At 43.8% G+C, this 23,781-nt stretch overlaps 1 protein-coding gene across 15 annotated transcripts in view; it reads left to right on the top strand.

The window, feature by feature from the left end:
- LOC129831871 (protein Aster-B-like) overlaps positions 1-23,781 on the top strand; it is a 163,974-nt gene that overhangs the window by 80,916 nt on the left and 59,277 nt on the right. For 13 of the 15 annotated variants that reach the window (XM_055895399.1, XM_055895389.1, XM_055895406.1 and 10 more), the window contains 2 exons: positions 8,982-9,047; positions 16,284-16,310. In XM_055895399.1, the coding sequence (XP_055751374.1) occupies positions 8,982-9,047; positions 16,284-16,310 (93 nt within the window). Of the gene's footprint in view, positions 1-8,981; positions 9,048-15,547; positions 15,838-16,283; positions 16,311-20,480; positions 21,021-23,781 lie in introns of those variants that run through there. The other 2 variants (XM_055895403.1, XM_055895401.1) reach the window with 2 other exon arrangements.

The raw sequence follows: 23,781 nt of genomic DNA, 5'->3' as shown, positions 1-23,781 counted from the left end.
TCCTGTCCAGTAGAAGAACCATTCGTTTCTCAATTTATTGACATGAGAAATGAGCTAGTTGTAATTTGTTCTAATATGTACAGTAGGTTGGACATACTGCTCTTTCATTGAAATTATGTGAAAACAACGTTGATTCAACCAGTGTGTGCACAGTGCGAGGTTTGCACCGGAGTAACACACAGCACACTAACATCAAGCGTTTATTTCACTGTTCACCTTTATCTGTTGTATACGAAGCATGTGACAAATGACATTTGATTTGATTTGTCAGCATATTACACAATAAGATGAGAACCTGCAGTGCAGACTGTATTCTTGTTATGTTAAGGGGAATGGAGAAGCTTCTAGTTCTGCTGGTATTTGTGTTCTCCCTCTCCCCTAGCAGGATGGTAGTAGCAGATGGTAGACATTCAGAGGGTTATTATGCCATGTCCATGCCATTTGACTGAAAACATCCTATTTTACCGAGAGGCCTGTGTGCATAACCCTATCAGCTCCCTAAGTTAGAAAAACTGTACCATTACCATTTCAGACTAATCACAACTTTACCCCACTCTAGGAGTGCAAAACCAGTTTGTTCACACTGTATTTTCAGTCAATGGTTCACATACACATACAGTATTCCTTTCTGCTGCTGAATTGTCCTGTCTTGGCCTGTTTTGCTGTGAAATAAGTGATGTATGAAGACTGAAAAGACCAACAGTGGGCTTATGTTACAAAAACCACCACAACTCAATATTAATGATCCCATCATCAATTATTTATTTGGCAGTATTGCAGACCCAAGCTATTTCCATCATGTTGGGTAGAGGCGACACAGATAGCGAACATAACGAGATATTTACATATTTTTCTCCATCTCAACTCTTGTAGCCCTAAGGGAACCACTGCCTCTGACTGCCTCTGCAGCACACAGCCATGAATTAAGCATTCATAAAGGAAGCTGTGACCAATGACAGCACACTAATTTCATGGCTGTGCCATTGATCCAGACTTAACCCACAGTGGATGTCTGTTTGTCATATGCTGTTCTGGCTCCAGCGTTCTCCTCCCACTCTTCATATTGCTATGATTTACAATGTAGTGCAATGGGGGCTGTCAGTGCCAGCAGGGGAGTGTGTAAGTGCATGGTCAGAGCAGCCTTGATGGGAACAAGGAACTGCTTCTTGCTCAGGTGATGTAGTGAGGAAGTTGGGGGATGGTCTGCTGGAAGCTACTGTATACATCCCCTGGCTGGCTCTCAGTTCCAATACCATGGCCATATTAGAGATTCTATGTGCAATTGCAACACCACAATAAATGTACTTTATACATTATTCACTCCCACAGTATGGTTCTGGAAATGGATGGTCTGTCATACTAGCCTTTGCACCCCGATAAAGTATGGTTTCCAGGTTTCCTATTTTGCAGTGAGGTTCTGTCTGTAGCAAGCGTTAGGTGAAGCCATTGTAGTCACATCTGGTTCAAGGCCATTGTCAGTGTACTTGAAAGCAATGCAATAAGCATTCATTGTGTTGTAATTGTTCCTGTCACCACAACAAGCAGGGCATAGCCCTTCAATTGTATTGAATGCCCTGAACTCAGTCATTTCAACAATGCGAAAAGTAAATCAGTTACAGAGGAAGTATTGTTTTATTGTTACATTCTTACTCAAGGGTGATTGTGTATATAAAAATGTGGCTATGAGCTATCTGTTTCACAAGGTAAATCTTGTAACCTGGAGGAATGGATGACTCTAGTTTCTACGGCTACAGGTAACTACAGCTTCAGTACAAGCTCAAGTGCGACCTAGCTGTGTATTTAGTCAGTTAATGTATAAACATGGTACGATGACATTAATAGTTAAACTGGCTTGTGTGACTTATGTACCCCTCCGGACGTTCTTAGCACATTTTAGCAGGACTTCACAGAGAACACCCGTCAAACATGCTGTGAGTACAGTACGCTAACTACTGATAATGCTATAAGTTGTACCATGGGAGAATACTGGGCCATGGTTTAGGCACTATTCCTTAGCAGTTAGCTGAATTCCTGTTCGACAATCCAAGACAGTGCACAACTATGTGTGCTTTGTCTGACTCGGAACAGTGTTTCAAATGAGCGTCTAGGCCTAATCATTGCCAAAGACGTGTTTGATAGGGTCTGAAGTTGTCTTAGATGTACTATTATCTGTCTAGAGTTTGAATTGTTTCAATGGCAAATGTATTCAGGTTTGTATGAAAATCACACAGTGTGGATTGTCTATCATTCTCTCATACAGCAGTAAGATTGAAAGGGAGACAGTCGGACATAGCATGACACACTTTGTTCAGTCAGAGGTCAGATCTTTCCCGTCTCTGACACAAGGGACAACTCTGTTCTGAGAATATATTGGAATTGGGTCTTCATTTGTGTCTTACCAGATATCAAATCTGATCCATATCAAAACTGATCTATCTGTACTGTATGATATCCAATAAAGTATTTGTTACAGTTTTAGATAAGTCCTCTTGATAATACCAGTCAAAAGTTTGGACACACCGACTCATTCAAGCGTTTTTCTTTATATTTACTATTTTCTACATTGTAGAATAATAGTGAAAACATCAAAACTATGAAATAGCACACATGGAATCATGTAGTAACCAAAAAAGTGTTTAAAGAAATCTACATATATTTTAGATTCTTTAATGTAGCCACCTTGCCTTGATGACAGTTGTCACGACTCCCACCGAAGGTGGCCCCCCTGCCTGTTCGGGCGGCGCTCGGCGGTCGTCGTCACCGGTCTACTAGCCGCCACCGATCCCTTTTTCCTTTTCTGTTTGTTTGGTCTTATTGGTTGCACCTGTCTCTTAATTTGTTTCTTGATTCATGTCTATTTAAGCCTGTTAGGCCCGCTTATGTTTGTGCGGGATTATTTTCTGTTAGTCAGGGTGTGCGTGTTTGTGTTCCTGTCCGTTTGTGCCCTGTGTTGGGTCGGACTATTTTTCTGTCTATTCTTCGCCTATGGTTTTGGGCGTTCGTTTGGGAATCCAAATAAAGACAGTTTTCCCCAGTATCCTCTGCTCTCTGCAATTGACTCTGCACCCACCACTCTAGGCGATTGTGACAACAGCTTTGCACACTCTTGGCATTCTTTCAACCAGCTTCACCTGGAATGCTTTTCCAACAGTCTTGAAGGAGTTACCACAAATGCTGAGCACTTGTTGGCTGCTTTTCCTTCACTCTACAGTCCAACTCATCCCAAACATCTCATTTGGGTTGAGTTGGGTAATTGTGGAGGCCAGGTCATCTGATGCAGCACTCCATCACTCTCCTTCTTGATCAAATAGCCCTTACACAGCCTGGAGGTCTGTTTTGGGTCATTGTCCTGTTGAAAACAAATGATAGTCCCACAAAGCGCAAACTAGATAGGATGGCGTATCACCGCAGAATGCTGTGGTAGCCATGCTGGAACTTCTTATGGCTGCAATCCCGGTAACGGGACGATATGACAACAGCCAGTGAAAGTGCAGGGCGCCAAATTCAAAACAACAGAAATCTCATAATTAAAATTCCTCAGACATACATGTTTCTTATACCATTTTAAAGCTTAATGCTTTTCACACCAAACCACCATAAGCACAGCCATTTTTCCAGCGAAAGATAGCAGTCACAAAAAGCAGAAATATAGCTAAAATGAATCACTAACCTTTGATGATCTTCATCAGATGACACTCATAGGACTTCGTGTTACACAATACATGCATGTTTTGTTTGATAAAGTTCATATTTATATTAAAAAATCTGAGTTTACATTGGCGCGTTACATTCACTAGTTCCAAAAACATCCAGTGATAGTGCATAGCCACATCGTTTCAACAGAAATACTCATCATAAATGTGGATGATAATACAAGTTATACACATGGAATTATAGATATACCTCTCCTTAATGCAACCGCAAAACAATGCAATAATCTGAGACGGAGCTCAGAACAATAGTAAAATTAGCCGCCATGTAGGAGTCAACAGAAACCAGAAAATACATGATAAATGTTTCCTTACCTTTGATGTACTTCATCAGAATGCAGTCCTAGGAATCCCAGGTCCACAATGAGTGCTTGATTTGTTCGATAATGTCTGTTATTTATGTCCAATTAGCTACTTTGGTTAGCGCGTTTGGTAAACAATTCCAAAGCCACAAAGCGCGTTCACTAAAACGTGACGAAATGTCCAAAAGTTCCGTAACAGTCAGTAGAAACATGTCAAACGATGTTTTGAATCAATCTTTAGAATGTTGTTTACATACATCTTGAATAACGTTCAAACCAGAGAATAACATTGACTTCAGATGAGAGATGGAACGGAGCTGCCTCTCACGTGAACGCGCGTGGTCAAAGCATGGTCACCTCATGGCAGTGGTTACTCATTCCTGTCTCCTTCGGCCCCCCTTCACAGTAGAGTCATCAGACAAAGTTCTATTGACTATTGACATCTAATGGAAGCCGTAGGAAGTGAAAACTCACCCATATCTCGCTGTAATTTCAATGGGAGCTTGGTTGAAAATCTACCAGCCTCAGAAAACATCCAAACAGGAAGTGGAACTTCTCAGGTTTTTGCCTGCCATATGAGTTCTGTTATACTCAGACATAATTCAAACAGTTTTAGAAACTTCAGAGTGTTTTCTATCCAATACCAATATACTAATAATATGCATATATTAGCAACTATAACTGAGGAGCAGGCCCGTTTACTCTGGGCACCTCTGTGCACCTTTCATCCAAGCTACTCAATACTGCCCCTGCAGCCATAAGAAGTTAAGTGTGCCTTGAATTCTATGTAAATTACAGACAGTGTCACCAGCAAAGCACCCCTACACCATCACACCACCTCCATGCTTCACGTGGGAAATGCAGAGATCATCCGAGATCATCTGTTCACCTACTCTGCATCTCAGAAAGAGATGGCGGTTGGAACCCAAGATCTCAAATTTGGACCAAAGGACTGATTTCCACCCATCTAATGTCCATTGCTCGTGTTTTTTGGCCCAAGCAAGTTTCTTCTTCTTATTGGTGTCCTTTAGTAGTTGTTTCTTTGCAGCAATTTGACCATGAATTCACCTGATTCACGCAGTCTCCTCTGAACAGTTGATGTTGAGATGTGTATGTTACTTGAAGCATTTATTTGGGCTGCAATTTCTGAGGCTGGTAACTCTAATGAACTTATCCTCTGCAGCAGAGGTAACTCTGGGTCTTCCTTTCCTGCACTTGTTAGTTGAGCTGTTCTTGCCATAATATGGACTTGGTCTTTTACCAAATTGAGCCAATAAGTGTTGTGACAAGGTAGGGGTGGTATACAGAAGATAGTTCTAAGGCATTAAGGAAAGAAATTCCACACATTAACTTTTAACAAGGCACACCCTTTTATTGTTAATGCATTCCAGGTGACTACCTCATGAAGCTGGTTGAGAGAATGCCAAGAGTTTGCACAGCTGTCATCAAGGCAAAGGGTGGCTACTTTCAAGAATATAAAATATATAACACTTTTTTGGTTACTACATGATTCCATACATGTTATTTCTTAGTTTTGATGTCTTCACTATTATTCTTCAATGTAGAAAATAGTAAAAATAAATATAAACCCTTGAATGAGTAGCTGTGTCCATACTTTTGACTGGTACTGTACATCAAACGTACCCACTGGTAAGTGCAAGTAACTTACTGTAGTTACATTGTAACTTATTGTTTCAGTTTAACAAGTAAAGGTTTGTGTTTAATCTCCATACTGCCATACAGCTATGTACACTGTATGTCAAGTTTATATTTAAGAAATAAGGCACGGGGGGTTCTTCGGTACGACGCAAAGCGGTGTGCCTGGATACAGCATTTAGCCGTGGTATAGTGGCCATATACCACAAACCCCCGAGGTGCCTTATTGCTATTATAAACTGGTTACCAACATAAATAGAACTGTAAAAGTACATGTTTTGTCATACCCGTGGTATACGGTCTGATATACCACAGCTGTCAGCCAATCAGCATTCAGGACTCAAACACCCAGTTTATATTATGGTGTGTATTTGGTGTAAATGTGGTTCTTACCATCCTGTCTCAGTGTCTGTAATAACTCCTCCAGTCTGGTCTTGTCTCTGTCTTCCAGTTCAGGAACAGGGCCAGCTTTATCTTGAGAATGTGTGTGTGGTAGTGTCTCAAGTGTTTTGATCAGATTGTGTGAGTGGAATGTTTGTGTTAGGGGAACCTGGAAGTGTTCGTTTAGTTTGGGTGGGGGGGGGGGGGGGGGGCATTGTATGAGTGGGGGGCAGTGTGTGAGTGGGGGGGGGGGGGGGCAGTGTGTGAGTATAGTGTGGGGGGGTCTGGCAGTGTGTGAATATAGTATGTGTGTGGGAGGTCTGGCAGTTGTAGTCGCTTTAGCCCCTATGGATTCTCTGTTGTGAGCAGATAAGACCTGGAATTATTTAGGGAATCAGGACAGTATCTTTCACCAGGCATTAGTGTCTCTGTCTGGACCGTGGATTTAAGTATTTCAGAGACAAAACATTTCGGCAAGATACTGGAGATTGAAGATAACAGTTAACAAGACTTGGAAAGTGTTGCTAATGCAATAGAAGAGATTAGAAATGCCTCCCAGATGAATTTTTAGAAGGGTTATTTCTGATATGGTTTGTTGAAGAGATTCCCAGGAGCAGATTAATATTTTTCTTTAGTGTACAGGTTTTCCTCAGCTTTCAACTAAGGAATGTGGTGAAGGAGAAATGTTAACCCTGCTCACGTTTTTTTGTAAGTGGCTATTTCTTGCGAATCAACCACTGTTGATACTTATACAGATAACATAATAGAAGATATGGTTGCCGAGGGGATGGTTGTCTCATAGTCTATTAAAGTCCTCCATTTTGTTTGGATTGCCTCTCAGAAACTCATCCTGAAAAGCAATTGCTTTGGAATGAATTCAAAGCCCGGAGAAAACACCATGACCACTACTCTGTATGCCTCTAAGTCTGATGTAATGCCAGTGCTCTTTAAACCTACAGTGTTTTGTTACATCTCCTACAGTAGCTATCATGTTCAAAGCACATATTGAACCAATTGTGTATGAGTTATGAATGATTTAGTGAGGCTTTATGCTACGTCAACTTTCATTGCTTGTGTTTTGAAAGAGGCATGCACAATGGTGTACTCTCCATACACTAGTCTGACCATCACACACATTCAAACAAACTCAGAGCAGTGAGTTTACTAATAACCTACACCTGATTTATTGTAGAGCAGGTGCAATCCAGGCATTTCTGAATGTTTCACTAGGGTATATGTAACGGATGTGAAATGGCTAGCTAGTTAGCGGGTACGCGCTAGTAGCATTTCAATCAGTTACGTCACTTGCTCTGACACTTTAAGTAGGGTTGCCCCTTGCTCTGCAAGGGCCGTGGACTTTGTGGAGCGATGGGTAACGATGCTTCGTGGGCGACCGTTGTTGATGTGTGCAGAGGGTCCCTGGTTCGCGCCTGTGTCGGGGCGAGGGGACGACGTAAAGTTATACTGTTACATATACATCTCCCTCCAACCCTTAAAACAACATTAATAACTACCTGGAAAACTTAGGCAGAACTTCATTGTCTGGCATGCCAGTTGAGAAACCACAGACGCTAAGTTGACAGTGGGGAATATGACCAAAGCAACAACAACAAAAAGGCCCTCTCTAAAAACCTATGGAGTCATGGACACTCTCAAAACATGTAATGATTGACAGTATTTTACTGAAGCATTATTTGGCCTAGTCTGCAGTTTTAAACTGGCTCCTCAGAGGCAACGTGATAAGTAAAACAGATTTCATAGGTTCTGTTTTACTTTTGAATACCGTGAAGGAGACTGGAGGAAACATAGCTCTCAGTTTCTCTTTGGATAATTCTGAACATCTGTCTTATGCAAATCTATTATGTTTAAAGCTGCCCCTACTTTTCAAAGAGGAACTTTGACATCGTCTTTAACATGATCATACAGTCAGTATGATCATGTTAAAGACGATGTCAAAGTTCCTCTGAAAAGTGCTCATCCTTAGATATCAGACCATTTCTCCATGTCAGCTACCTACAGGTAATGCCAAAATAAAGGATACACTTGAGTAAATGAGGGATACAAAGTATATTGAAAATAGGTGCTTCCACACAGGTGTGCTTCCTGAGTTAATTAATCAGTAAACATCCCATCATGCTTAGGGACATGTATAAAAAATGCCCAGTTGCCCGTTATTTTGAGCTACCATGGCTAGAAGAAGAGATCTCAGTGACTTTAAAAGAGGCGTCTCAAAGGAGCATAGGGTTTTTAAAGGGTGTGGTTGTGTGTGCGTGTGTGTGCGTCTCAGTCACCAGATCTCAACCCAATAAAACACTTCTGGTAGATTCTGGAGCAGCGCCTGAAACAGCGTTTTCCACCACCGTCAACAATACACCAAATTATAGAATTTATCGTGGAAGAATGGTGTTGCATGCTTCCAGTAGAGTAGCTGTTCTGGCAGCTCATGGTGGCCCAACGCCCTATTAAGACACTTTATCTTGGTGTTTCCTTTATTTTGGCAGTTACCTGTCTATCTGGATGGACTTAAAATGCCTCTAACTGGGAATCAAATCAGTATACAGAGATAGAATGGGTTTAAAGGGTATCCAAGCAGCACAACAGGACGGGTGGGATTCTCTTAAATGCCACAGTATATGGTTGGTGAACATCTCCACCACAGATCTTTACCTCTGTATCTCTGTATGACTCATGATCAGTGTTTGTGTGTGTCTTGTAGTGCCATCTAGTGGGTATAACTAAGAAGTACATCTATTGTAGTGTACTGATGTACATATTCTCAGGACACAGAATCACTGTAGCAGGGAAATGTTCTATGAATGCACCTGGAGTGGGTAGGGCCACATGGTATGTTTTCATAGGATTTATTCTGTGAGTGATTGTGTATTGGTGTATGACTGACATGTGTTCCTCTCTGTTGTGTTCTGTCACACAGCAGCCAGCAGAGCAGCCACGACGATGACTCCTCTCGCTTCCTGACTCCCTTCATCCGAGAGGAGAGGTAAATACAAGAACATTCTGAATTTACTTGTATGTGTATTCTGTTGTTTGTATTCTACGTTTTGTATTTATTCAAAAGGGTTTAATTGTTTGTGTGGTTTGATGAAAGCAAGGGGAGAGCGCTGACTGTATAAATCAGGATGCTCAGGAAATGACTATTCTGTCTACTTATTATACTGCTGCTTTTTCACCACTAGATGGCAGTTGGTCCTCAGCCCTACTCTTTTTCACCACTAGATGGCAGTTGGTCCTCAGCCCTACTCTTTTTCACCACTAGATGGCAGTTGGTCCTCAGCCCTACTCTTTTTCACCACTAGATGACAGTTGGTCCTCAGCCCTACTCTTTTTCACCACTCGATGACAGTTGGTCCTCAGCCCTACTCTTTTTCACCACTAGATGACAATTTTTTTAATTTATATTTATTTAACCTTTATTTAACCAGGTAGGCAAGTTGAGAACAAGTTCTCATTTACAATTGCGACCTGGCCAAGATAAAGCAAAACAGTTCGAAACATACAACAACACAGAGTTACACATGGAGTTAAACAAACATACAGTCAATAATACAGTAGAAAAATAAGTATATATACAATATGAGCAAATGAGGTGAGATAAGGGAGGTAAAGGCAAAAAAAAAAGCCATGGTGGCGAAGTAAATACAATATAGCAAGTAAAAGACCTCCCGGGTCTTTTACTTGCTAGACCACTGCGCCACCCGGGCAGTGCTAGCTGCGCCACCAGAGTCTCTGGGTTCACGCCCAGGCTCTGTCGCAGCCGGCCGCAACTGGGAGGTCCGTGGGGCGACGCACAATTGGCATAGCGTCGTCCGGGTTAGGGAGGGTTTGGCCGGTAGGGATATCCTTGTCTCAGTATGTAAAATGTAATAAAATGTATGCACTCTACTGTCAGTCGCTCTGGATAAGAGCGTCTGCTAAATGACTAAAATGTAATGTAAATGTAAAACACTGGAATGGTAGATTTGCAGTGGAAGAATGTGCAAAGTAGAGATAGAAATAATGGGGTGCAAAGGAGCAAAATAAATAAATAAATACAGTAGGGGGAGAGGTAGTTGTTTGGGATAAATTATAGATGGGCTATTTATAGATGGGCTATGTACAGGTGCAGTAAACTGTGAGCTGCTCTGACAGCTGGTGCTTAAAGCTAGTGAGGGAGATAAGTGTTTCCAGTTTCAGAGATTTTTGTAGTTCATTCCAGTCAGTGGCAGCAGAGAACTGGAAGGAGAGGCGGCCAAAGGAAGAATTGGTTTTGGGGGTGACCAGAGAGATATACCTGCTGGAGCGCGTGCTACAGGTGGGTGCTGCTATGGTGACCAGCGAGCTGAGATAAGGGGGAACTTTACCTAGCAGGGTCTTGTAGATGACCTGGAGCAAGTGGGTTTGGCGACGAGTATGAAGTGAGGGCCAGCCAACGAGAGTGTACAGGTCGCAGTGGTGGGTAGTATATGGGGCTTTGGTGACAAAACGGATGGCACTGTGATAGACTGCATCCAATTTATTGAGTAGGGTATTGGAGGCTATTTTGTAAATGACATCGCCGAAGTCGGGGATCGGTAGGATGGTCAGTTTTACAAGGGTATGTTTGGCAGCATGAGTGAAGGATGCTTTGTTGCGAAATAGGAAGCCAATTCTAGATTTAACTTTGGATTGGAGATGTTTGATGTGAGTCTGGAAGGAGAGTTTACAGTCTAACCAGACACCTAGGTATTTGTAGTTGTCCACATATTCTAAGTCAGAACCGTCCAGAGTAGTGATGTTGGACGGGCGGGTAGGTGCAAGCAGCGATCGGTTGAAGAGCATGCATTTAGTTGTACTTGTATTTAAGAGCAATTGGAGACCACGGAAGGGGAGTTGTATGGCATTGAAGCTCGTCTGGAGGGTTGTTAACACAGTGTCCAAAGAAGGGCCAGAAGTATACAGAATGGTGTCGTCTGCGTAGAGGTGGATCAGCGACTCACCAGCAGCAAGAGCGACATCATTGATGTATACAGAGAATAGAGTCGGCCCAAGAATTGAACCCTGTGGCACCCCCATAGAGACTGCCAGTGGTGATGTGGTGATTGACAGAGTCAAAAGCCTTGGCCAGGTCAATGAATACGGCTGCACAGCATCGTTTCTTATCGATGGCGGTTAGGATATCATTTAGGACCTTGAGCGTGGCTGAGGTGCACCCATGACCAGCTCTGAAACCAGATTGCATAGCGGAGAAGGTATGGTGGGATTCGAAATGGTCGGTAATCTGTTTGTTGACTTGGCTTTCGAAGACCTTAGAAAGGCAGGGTAGGATAGATATAGGTCTGTAGCAGTTTGGGTCTAGAGTGTCTCCCACTTTGAAGAAGGGGATGACTGCGGCTGCTTTCCAATCTTTGGGAATCTCAGACGACACGAAAGAGAGGTTGAACAGGCTAGTAATAGGGGTTGCAACAATTTCGGCAGATCATTTTAGAAAGAAAGGGTCCAGATTGTCTAGCCCCGCTGATTTGTAGGGGTCCAGATTTTGCAGCTCTTTCAGAACATCAGCTGACTGAATTTGGGAGAAGGAGAAATGGGGAAGGCTTGGGCGAGTTGCTGTGGGGGGTGCAGGGCTGTTGACCGGGGTAGGGATAGCCAGGTGGAAAGCATGGCCAGCTGTAGAAAAATGCTTATTGAAATTCTCAATTATAGTTTATTTATCGGTGGTGACGGTGTTTCCTGTCCTCAGCGCAGTGGGCAGCTAGGAGGAGGTGTTCTTATTCTCCATGGACTTTACAGTGTCACTTTACAGCTTGAAAAAGCTAGCCTTGGCATTTCTAACTGCCTGTGTATATTGGTTTCTAGCTTCCCTGAAAAGTTGCATATCACGGGGGCTATTCGATGCTAATGCAGAACGCCATAGGATGTTTTTGTGTTGGTTAAGGGCAGTCAGGTCTGGAGAGAACCAAGGGCTATATCTGTTCCTGGTTCTAAATTTCTTGAATGGGGCATGCTTATTTATTTATTGGTGAGGAAGGCATTTAAAAAAAATAACCATGCATCCTCTACTGACGGGATGAGATCAATATCCTTCCAGGATACCCCGGCCGGGTCGATTAGAAAGGTCTGCTCGCTGAAGTGTTTCAGGGAGTGTTTGACAGTGATGAGTGGAGATCGTTTGACCGCTCACCCATTACGGATGCAGGCAATGAGGCAGTGATCGCTGAGATCTTGGTTGAAAACAGCAGAGGTGTATTTAGAGGGCAAGTTGGTCAGGATAATATCTATGAGGGTGCCATGTTTACGGCTTTGGGGTGGTACCTGGTAGGTTCATTTATAATTTGTGTGAGATTGAGGGCATCAAGCTTAGATTGTAGGATGGCTGGGGTGTTAAGCATGTTCCAGTTTAGGTCGCCTAGCAGCACGAGCTCTGAAGATAGATGGGGGGCAATCAGTTCACATATGGTGTCCAGAGCACAGCTGGGGGCAGAGGGGGGTTTATAGCAGGCGGCAACGGTGAGAGATTTGTTTTAAGAGAGGTGGATTTTTAAAAGTAGAAGTTCAAATTGCTTGGGTACAGACCTAGATAGTAGGACAGAACTCTGCAGGCTATCTCTGCAGTAGATTGCAACACCGCCCCCTTTGGCCGTTATATCTTGTCTGAAAATGTTGTCGTTAGGAATGGAGATTTCAGAATTTTTGGAGGTCTTCCTAAGCCAGTATTCAGACACGGATAGAACATCCGGGTTGGCAGAGTGTGCTAAAGCAGTGAATAAAACAAACTTAGGGAGGAGGCTTCTAATGTTAACATGCATGAAACCAAGGCTATTACGGTTACAGAAGTCATCAAAAGAGAGCGCCTGGGGAATAGGAGTGGAGCTAGGCACTGCAGGGCCTGGATTCACCTCTACATCACCAGAGGAACAGAGGAGGAGTAGGATAAGGGTACGGCTAAAAGCTATGAGAATTGGTCATCTAGAACGTCCGGAACAGAGAGTAAAAGGAGGTTTCTGTGGGCGATAAAATAGCTTCAAGGTATAATGTACAGACAAATTTATGGTAGGATGTGAATACAGTGGAGGTAAACCTAGGTATTGAGTGATGATGAGAGAGATATTGTCTCTAGAAACATAATTGAAACCAGGTGATGTCATCGCATGTGTGGGTGGTGGAACTGAAAGGTTGGATAAGGTATAATGAGCATGGCTAGAGGCTCTACAGTGAAATAAGCCAATAAACACTAACCAGAACAGCAATGGACAAGGCATATTGACATTAAGGACAGGCATGCTTAGTCGAGTGATCATAAGGGACCAGTGAGTAGTGAGGTTGGTTGGGGTAACGGCGATTCAGACAGCTAGCCGGGCCATCAGTAGCAAGCTAGCAGAGGATGGAGGTCTGTTTTTAGCCACCTCGTGTGTTTCCGACGGTAGATTAGGGGGGTTCCGTGTAGTAGAGGGGATCAATCCAATTGGCAAAATAGATATAGTTATAGTGAGCCAAGAAAAATTGTCCGGTAGACCTATTCAGATAGCAGCTGATAAGACAGCTAACGATTAACGGGCCGCAGATGGGCGTTCAGGTAACGTCGCGACGGAGGGGCCAGTTGGATATCTCCCTCGGGCAGATAACGTCGGTAGTCCAGTCGTGAATCGGTCCTCAACACTGCTCTTTGTCACCACTAGATGGCAGTTGGTCCTCAGCAGTGCTCTTTGTCACCACTAGATGGCAGTTGGTCCTCAGCAGTGCTCTTTGTCACCACTAGATGTCAGTTGGTCCTCAGCAGTGCTTGGCATCTGGACTGTAATGCTCATTATTGACAATTTAGAGGCACTTTTCATGGTGTTGGTAATGATTGCAATGAACATGTTCTTCTATGGGACATGTTAGTCTTCAATTTAGCTGTTTTTAATTATTGTAATTCAGCAACAATAACAAGAAGTAATATGATAAGGTAAGGATTCAAGGCACTTGATATTATCAAGCAATCCATCAAATGTATTTATAAAGCCCTTTTTACATCAGCAGATGTCACAAAGTGCTATACAGTAACCCAGCCTTAAACCCCAAACAGCAAGCAATGCAGATGCAGAAGCTCGATGGCTAGGAAAAACTCCCTAGAAAGGCAGGATCCTAGCAAGAAACCTAGAGAGGAACATGGCTCTGAGGGGTAGCCAGTCCTCTTCTGGCTGTGCCGGGTGGAGATTATAAGAGTACATGGCCATTAAGGCCAGATTGTTCATCAAGATGTTCAAACGTTCATAGATGACCAGCAGGGTTAAATTATAATCACAGTGGTTAAGGGTGCAACAGGTTAGTACCTCAGAAGTAAATGTCAGTTGTCTCAAGACGAGACGAAAACAGCAGGTCCGAGACAAGGTAGCACATCCGGTGAACAGGTCAGGGTTCTATAGCCGCAGGCAGAACAGTTGAAACTGGAGCAGCAGCACCACAGCCAGGAGTTATCAGGACAGAAAGTTCTGAGGCATGGTCCTAGGGCTCAGGTCCACCGGGAGGGAGCGAGAGAGGCCCCATCCGACGATACCCCCGGACAGGGCCAACCAGGTAGGATATAACCCCACCCACTTTGCCAAAGCACAGCCCCCACACCACTAGAGTGATATCAACAGACCACCAACATACTACCCTGAGACAAGGCTGAGTATAGCCCACGAAGATCTCCTCCATCGCACGAGCCCGTGGGGGAGAAAAACCTGTCAAAACCACGTCTGTGACTCAACCCTTTAAGCAATGGCATGGAAGAGCACTAGTAAGCCAGCGACTCAGCCCCTGTAATAGGGTCAAAGGCAGAGAATCCCAGTGGAGAGAGGGGAGCTAGCCAGGCAGAGACAGCAAGGGCGGTTCGTCGTCCCTCACTAAGTGAGTGACCTGTGATCATTACGCATGCTAAATTTGCTAGCAATGTAATTCACATGTTAGTGGCAGGGCTTTAAAAGTGAGTGAGAACATACTGTTCCCCCCCTCTCTGTGGTGTGAGTGGGCTGTGGTGTGAGTGGGTGGATGGCTGCGGCTCCAGCTCAATATTACCTCTGTCAGCAGTGGGGATATATTGCAGTGGTCTCAGGGAGCACAAATGTCAGGCATGGGGAGTAAATCAGATAGAGAACAGAGAGAGGGAGAGAGCGTGGTGCCTGCCTGCCTCCCTGCCTCTAGAGAGAGAAGATCATACCTCAGCTATGAGATACCACATCAGGAGGAACTCAATGGCCTGAGCTCACTCTGGAGAAAGGGAAGGCTGTTTGAAGCTTCTAAAGGCACCTGTCATATCTGCCTCTTTCAAATGCTTCGTCTTTGTAATGAAAATGGATTCGTCATACAGTGGTTTAGTGGTGACAGAAAAAGATTAGACATTCAAACAAATCACAGCCAAATTGACTGTGAGGAAACTTGAAGCAGTGATAATGGTTTTGAATAAATTGAAATACAGAGTATTAACCATTATTGAAGAATCAGCTGAGCTCGTGCTGTTGGAATCCCCCTTTTTATCTTTCTCTTCATTTCTCTCTCACTCTCTTCTATAGTATCTACGGTAGGCTACAACATTCTACTCTCCCTTTCCTCTCTCTCCCTCTTTCTCACTCTCTCCTGCTCTCCTCTCTGTCCCGCTCTTTTTCTCTACAGTTCCTCCCCCGCTATTTCTCTGTGTACTGCTCCGAATAGGAACCTTACGTTTGACCTTATGGGATTTCTCCTGAATGCTACTCTTTTCTCTCTGCTTGTAATACCTGGCTGTTGCTGCTGGGGATTGAACGGTCTGTACCCAGCTTTAGAGGGCACGGAATGTCATGTCTCCTCTGCAGGTAACAGCTACATTTAATGCCTGCTCTGGATGTTCTGTCTGATCTGTGGCTGTCTGCAGCGGTTTGTTTGCTCACAGTGAAGCTACAGCATGGCACAGGCTAGCTGGCTTACCGGTAGGCTAGCTGGGATGACGGTGGCAGTGTGTAGATGTTCCTGTGTAATAGGAGCAGGCTAGGTTATTAACGTTAGCATTCATTGCACCAGCTGAAGAGGTTTTGCTCTGACAAATGCATTCTGTGATTTGTTGTGTTTGCTAACTGGCTTACAAGATTATCCAGGATGACCGCCTCTTCTCTCACTGTTTTAGGTGCTTTTGCAGAATTCTGCGATTGGACAATAACTGTTGATTATGCCATGGGTTTGCTAAGGTATTCATCTGTATGAGTGAAGTATACGAGGATGCCCCTGTGAATGACATCTCCTTTCTCATCTCTCTGCCTTCCAGGTCTGACAGTGCAGCGGACAAGATCAGGTAAGTCTATACTCTCCCCTATGCTTCCTTTTCTCTGCTGCGGTGGTGGAACCTGTGCTTTGGGGTTATGGAGTGATGTATAGGTTGTGGGGTTAGATGGTGTGGTGTATAGGTAGTGGGGTTAGATGGGGTGATGTATAGGTTGTGGGGTTAGATGGTGTGGTGTATAGGTTGTGGGGTTAGATGGGGTGGTGTATAGGTTGTGGGGTTAGATGGGGTGGTGTATAGGTTGTGGGGTTAGATGGGGTGGTGTATAGGTTGTGGGGTTAGATGGTGTGGTGTATAGGTAGTGGGGTTAGATAGTGTGGTGTATAGGTTGTGGGGTTAGATAGTGTGGTGTATAGGTTGTGGGGTTAGATGGTGTGGTGTATAGGTTGTGGGGTTAGATAGTGTGGTGTATAGGTAGTGGGGTTAGATAGTGTGGTGTATAGAGTGTGGTGTATAGAGTGTGGTGTATAGGGTGTGGTGTATAGGTAGTGTGGTGTATAGGTTGTGGGGTTAGATGGTGTGGTGTATAGGTTGTGGGGTTAGATGGGGTGGTGTATAGGTTGTGGGGTTAGATGGGGTGGTGTATAGGTTGTGGGGTTAGATGGTGTGGTGTATAGGTTGTGGGGTTAGATGGTGTGGTGTATAGGTTGTGGGGTTAGATGGTGTGGTGTATAGGTTGTGGGGTTAGATGGGGTGGTGTATAGGTTGTGGGGTTAGATGGGGTGGTGTATAGGTTGTGGTGTATAGGTTGTGGGGTTAGATGGTGTGGTGTATAGGTTGTGGGGTTAGATGGGGTGGTGTATAGGTTGTGGGGTTAGATGGGGTGGTCTATAGGTTGTGGGGTTAGATGGGGTGGTGTATAGGTTGTGGTGTATAGGTTGTGGGGTTAGATGGGGTGGTGTATAGGTTGTGGGGTTAGATAGTGTGGTGTATAGGTTGTGGGGTTAGATGGGGTGGTGTATAGGTTGTGGGGTTAGATGGCGTGGTGTATATGTTGTGGGGTTAGATGGGGTGGTGTATAGGTTGTGGGGTTAGATGGCGTGGTGTATAGGTTGTGGGGTTAGATGGCGTGGTGTATAGGTTGTGGGGTTAGATGGCGTGGTGTATAGGTTGTGGGGTTAGATGGCGTGGTGTATAGGTTGTGGGGTTAGATGACGTGGTGTATAGGTTGTGGGGTTAGATGGCGTGGTGTATAGGTTGTGGGGTTAGATGACGTGGTGTGTAGAAGGCTGCTGTTCTGTCACCCTATGGCCCCCAGCCCGCCTACCCTGCATGTGCTAGATCTGTGGCTTTGTCCCTGCTGACTGAGGTGTCTGAATACGCTTTTCATTTTGAAAGGCGAGTCGTGAATACAGTTGCAAGCCATGGAATGTCATTGTTTGTTTTTACTGGAGAAACAACATCAGTCACAATATGGGAAACAAACAGGGCTTTGTTAGTGGACAGCAGACTGCTGTGATTCATCTGTTAGCTACTCTGATTGGTCGGTTTGAAGATCTGTGTGCAGTCACTTCATTCTGAAGGGTCTCTTTAGACTGTTACACCTGTGGAGACACTTGCCAGGTCTGAGTAACACTGTTTATATGACACAAGCCCAAAAGGTGAGTGATAGTATTGCAATGGGGAGGTATGAGCGATGCATGAAGGTTTTGATTTGGATGTGCAGTATGGTAGTTGTCTTTGTTCCCCTGTCATTACTCCTTGTGCATGTTTGTACTATCAACACACAATTCACAGTTATTAGTGTGGATGTGTGTGTTTATGGGATGACTGGTTGTTGTTGTGTTAAGGTTGGGATTGCTGATTGAAGTGATTTTATAGGTAGGGAGAGGGGTCTAAGGACAATGTTGATGTGTTTGCAGGTGAAGCTGCTTAAAACACAGGGAGCTGATCCTCAGTTGTCCCTCGTCATTGTTAGGCAAGTTTGAGGTAATTTGTCGTGGGTTACCATGGTTACTTACAATTAATGCAGTTACACAGATATATCCTCTTTCATAATTATCTTGTAAAATTTTCAAAATGCATTCCTATTGGTCGTTAATATCTATGACCTTTTCTGTTCAGATCATGAAGGACAGGATATGATCAGGCATACTGGTGGCGTGGTGGTATGTGTCTGGCCTGGCCTGAGTTGAATAGCCAGTCATGCAGGTTGTGTGATGAACAGACAGAGCCAGGTTTGGATCACTATAGTCCCTGACCACCATCACATCACGTGAGCTACAGATGGTCTACTAAACTCCATCTGATTCTCTTTCGTTTGTGTCCAACCATTATGTCCCTGCCTTTCAAAATAGCCAATACAATAAGCCCATAATAAGTGTATTATGGGAGTGTGGATGAAGCCGATTTTTGCTTTTCTATAGCCAACTTAAGTGTACCTACATGTCAGAAATGTATCTCATGCTTTAAGACAACACAGGATGGAAACATCGCTCTTCAGAAGCTTACCAAGCTCAAACCTCCAGCTGTAATGCTAGACAGTCATGGTTAAGGCATATCACTGAGAGCATCTTCATGCATTATTGAGAAGTGTAATTTCAGGGCATAGGAAGTGCCTTCTATCTTCCTAGGCTGTGCAGTAGAGCTCTGGGTTCTGTGGTCAACAGGGTATTTACCCTGCACTGAGACCAGAAGACTGGAGTGCTAATGCCTTGGTGGTCATGATTCACACAATGATGACTTGCGATCAGTATGTTGTTGGTTGTATTGGCCACTGTAAGTAATACATGCAGAAATCCATTTAGTTGGCCAAAGTGTGGATGTGTTGTGTCTAAAAACTGTTTAAACCTGCACTTTTCAGGACTAAAATAAAAAGATGTTGACTTGAGTCGTGATATAGGTTTCGCTGCGTAGTAACAACAAAGTTTGTACGCTGTTGATTATTTGGTTGAATACACCAAGCCGATGTGTTAATTGGGGTATTTCGAAGGAAAACATAAAAATACAAGGGTGTTACCAATGGTAACGACAGTAAAACTGTTCGCACATTCTCTTAAATAAAATACATTCTGCTTATATACCAGAGGTAGCCTATGTGAAGTTATTGGTCAATTGCCTCCTGTTACACAGCTTGTGAATATCGTATGTATTAGCACCACGCAGGTTCAGCTAAATGGACTGTAAAGTTATTCATTCAGTGCTTGTGAGGCGTTATCCATTTATTCCTCAATGGAATAGATTTCTCACATCGTTTTTCTTCCGCCTTTCAATCGGTAGATCGTTGATTCATCCCTCCGTCCGTGGGGTGAGACATTACCTATTCCCCCTTCAGTTTGTGAAACCTGATCCTCCTCTTTACTCTGTTAGGGAGCCCTGGAGTAAACAAAATGAATAAATAATTTACAGAAAATTGACAAATTGTTGCAGAGGGGAGTTAGGTGAATATTTTTTCAAATAATATTGCACCTTGTAAAGAGTCCATTTATACAGTAGTTGCAGTACTCCATCTTTGATTTTATGAGGTGACATTCACTAATGTTTGTCACTGAGCTATATAATGATGAAGATGATTATGATCATGGTGATAACAGTTATGATGATGCCAATGATACGATAATGATGATGATTTGTGATTTTAAATGATGACGTGATAATGGATGACTGATAAATCTGGGTCAGGGACAGGGCAGGGCAGCTATGTCTGTAGGAGATACTGTGAGGTCATGACGCAGCTGCACTCCTCCTCCCCCTTCTTGCTCTCCCCTCTCTCTCTCTCAATCTCTCCGTGCAGTGGAGAGAAGTGCTGATATGCCTATTCACATAGATGCCGCTAGGCTCCAGTCTAGAGCAACTTGAGCTGCTAACGCATGTCTCGCAGCTCCTACAGCACCTAGAGAGAGAAAGGACGGGCGAAAGAGAAAGGAGAGGGAGAACGAGAAAGATTGAGAGAGAGCAGAGAAGGAAGACCACCCTTGCCAGGTAACCACATCTCTGTGAGCCTACCCAGGACCTTCACACACACACACACACACACACACACACACACACACACACACACACACACACACACACACACACACACACACACACACACACACACACACACACACACACACACACACACACACACACACACACACACACACACACACCATGCCAAGCCAACCAATCAGAGCGTCCGCGTCCTTTACCCATCCTTCTCCATACAACTGCTCATCCACACACAGCTGAGAGCAGCAGCAGCAGCAGCATCTGTGGAGGAGAGGTACTGTAGGAATGTAACGTTACCAATAGAGCACCTGACCTGAGCAGGAAACTACCTCTTTACTGGAGAATTTTACAGGAAATAGCTTAACATTTTTATTAACCATATGGAATTCAATGCAGAAGATGAGTCGGATGTTGTGTGTTACATTTTTACTTTGATGGTTATAATGGAAGCATTTGAGTCACTCAACCTTAACTCTTTGGACTTGATGTAGGTTTTAATGCTTCTCAGAAGACCAACCTACTGAGACGTTTGCTGTCTACGTTAGACATCACATTTTATGCTGGCATGAGACTTGAGCTGTCTTTGTTAGAGCTTGGGTGTGTTGTGTGAGAGGGGATGTGGTGATTGTACTCGTGGGTGCCGGGAGGATGACATAGCAGGCCAGTAGTGTTGTGACAGACTGAGGCTGACAGAGAAACACAGTGGGACAGAGAGCAGAGCGGGCGAGGCCATGAGAGCCAGGCGAAGGGACAGCATGGTGTTGTCTGTTCACCATGCACAAAAACAAGGTCAGGTTCTTTTGTCTCTATTCTTATCAAGTTTATTAAGTCTTGTACCACATGTAAAATGAGTCTGTTCTGCTCCTACAGTATTTCCTCTATATGAGGTTGACATCTTATGTGTATAAAAGTGTATTCCACTTTCTACTTTCCATTTTCTAAGAAAGTGAGTTGTGAGTAAAACTGCTGTGTTAAAGGTCCAATGCAGCTGTTTTCTTCTGAATATCAAATCATTTCGGGGTAACAATTAAGTACCTTACTGTGATTGTTTTCAGTTCAAATGGACTGTTTGGGGTGGTCTGAGTGAGGAGGGGGAAATTAAAAACGATCTGTTATTGGCAGAGAGGTTTGTAACGCTCTTTCTTACTGGTGTATTAACACATTTACTGCCTGGTGATGCCACCAAGTAGGCCAAAATTCCATCCCACCAAAACTGGCTCTAATTTCAGGTGACCTTTTCAAACAGCTGTTATAAAAAAAAAAGGGCATTATCATCATGTTCACAATATATAAAACGTTTTTGACTGCACTGGGCCTTTAAGACGTTTTTTCTGCTGATGGTGACATTGACTTCTCTAATCTTTGTTGTTGCATTTTGTTTCAATATCCAATTAACCTCCTGCAACAGTTTCAACAGCCCCAGTTTCCTTCCCTAAGCACTTCATAACAAACATAATACAGTATGTGGAATTTGATCCTTCGTTACAACACCTATATATGTAACATAATCAGATCGAAACTCCAGTTAGCAGTAGCTTATATCACTACAGAACATTAGACAATTATAGATGTTTATAATTGTTTAAGACCTTCAGTGGAGAATAGGGATCTTCCAGCCGGCTTGTGGGCCTCCCAAATCTGTACTGGGATCTGTGCTCCTCAGTTGGCTCCATTAGGGGTAATTTGGCTAGATTTATGTTCCCTGTAAAGCTGAGAACCCAGTGCGGCCTGCGGGCACTCCCTGTAACCCCACAGTGATGAATACCCGACAGATCATTTTCTGCTATCCTTGCGTAACTCTCTTTATCTCTTTTCAATTACTGTGAATGATTGTCACTAATGAGCACATAGAAGGCTATTAGGAGAAGCCCACCTCAGTCCACCATTACTGCAACATGGAATATGATAATTCTGGAGGTAATAGATTGGTCCAAGTTAACCAGTTTACCAAGAGGGGTTTCTCTGACACACATAATACTATATGTGTTTACAAGTGTCTTGGTTTTTAGATTTTTTAAGACTATTTTAAGATTTACAGTTTCCAACAGTAACAGTTTGATCTCCCACATGGAGGCTGATTTATTAAACACACAAACAAACCAGTCGGAAAGTCTATCAGTCACAGTCTCACAGGGTTTAAACAGCTCCTGCTACATGCTGGGTGGGCATCTGTCTCACCTGAGATCTCCCTACACAGGTGAGGCTAGTTACCCAGCTAGACACTCAGTGGTCCCAACTGGTGTATTAATGATATGGCTGGTACTTTGTCTCTCATCTCTGTCACCAGTAGGGAACTGTACATTTTGTACTAATGTTGTCCCCTCACTGATCCATCCTTACACATCCATTCGACCATGTGTCTGCAGGTAGACCTGAACTTGAGCTGCTGTGCTGTGACGTGCTGACTAATCATCAGACCTCTGGTGACTGGCTGTAATTCTGTTACGATCATTAGTGAATCTGGCCTGCTGCTTAGGCACTGCAAACACCTGCATCTCACCACATCAGGAGACAAGCTACTGAATGCTAATTGTACTGCGTACAAGCACTCATGTACCCATAATTATGAGCAGAGTCCATCTGTCCAATACCCAGTTAGGTAATTAAGTTAGATCCTTAATTGTGGAGTAGCGGTGGGCTGGTGATGAAAATGCTGCAGGCCCACGTGGGTAACTTACCAGGGATACTGCAGAACTACAGAGAACTGTCGACTGGCAGATGTGTTCAAAGAGGACATGCAGAACCTAAATGAATTTTAAAAATATCCCTCTCTTCTTCATCCCATCCCTCTTTTTTGGGAGGTCTCTCCCAGACTGCATAAATCAAGAGGTGTGATCTGTATCCTATCTGTCCAGACGTGATAGATTTCTCCCAAGCTGGCCTAAAGGTGCCATATATTAATCAATCTAGGGCAGTCCACCTCTAGCCCAGGGGTGGGGAGATAGGAAGACCCTGGTTCAATGTCACTACCGCAGAGGGGCCAGCTCTCTGAGGGCATGGGTCTCTGTCACTCTGCCTACTCGTGGGATGAAAGTCCTGGAGGTCTGGCACTTGTCAGAGGGAGATGTGAGGGTATGGAGAGATAGATCAACCAAAGCAGATGGTAGAATATGTAATCTGTTTGAAGCCACCAAATTTAACAATATCTCTCAGGAAAATTGAGCCAAATGTAAGATTTTTTTCTGTAAAGAATTCAGATGAATGAATTCAGCCTTAAATAACAAGCGTGGGTTTGAGGGAAAATCATCAGCCAGCCAAGCTCAGGGAACCACTTTAATGGGTGCCGGGAAGCCCACTTTCATACATAAGTGAGAGAGTGGGAAGTTATGAGTCTGCCTAGTGAGTGGAATCCAGTAATGTAAGACTCTCACCCTCTGAGGATATGAATTGATAGAATGAACTAAGGGCCGCCGAACAGAGTGATTCATAGGAGGTGGGCACAGGGCTGCATGTTGAGTCACTGGTGGAAGAGAGAGGCCTGGAAGATGAGCCACTGGCCTCCCACACACATCATCACTCCATGGCCTTGGGTGATTGTTTTGTCTGTGTT

This window comes from Salvelinus fontinalis, chromosome 33 (assembly GCF_029448725.1).
Source record: "Salvelinus fontinalis isolate EN_2023a chromosome 33, ASM2944872v1, whole genome shotgun sequence".
NCBI lineage: Eukaryota > Metazoa > Chordata > Actinopteri > Salmoniformes > Salmonidae > Salvelinus > Salvelinus fontinalis.
The sequence above is the reverse complement of the archived record's forward strand: the minus strand, read 5'-3'. Positions and strand labels throughout refer to the sequence as shown.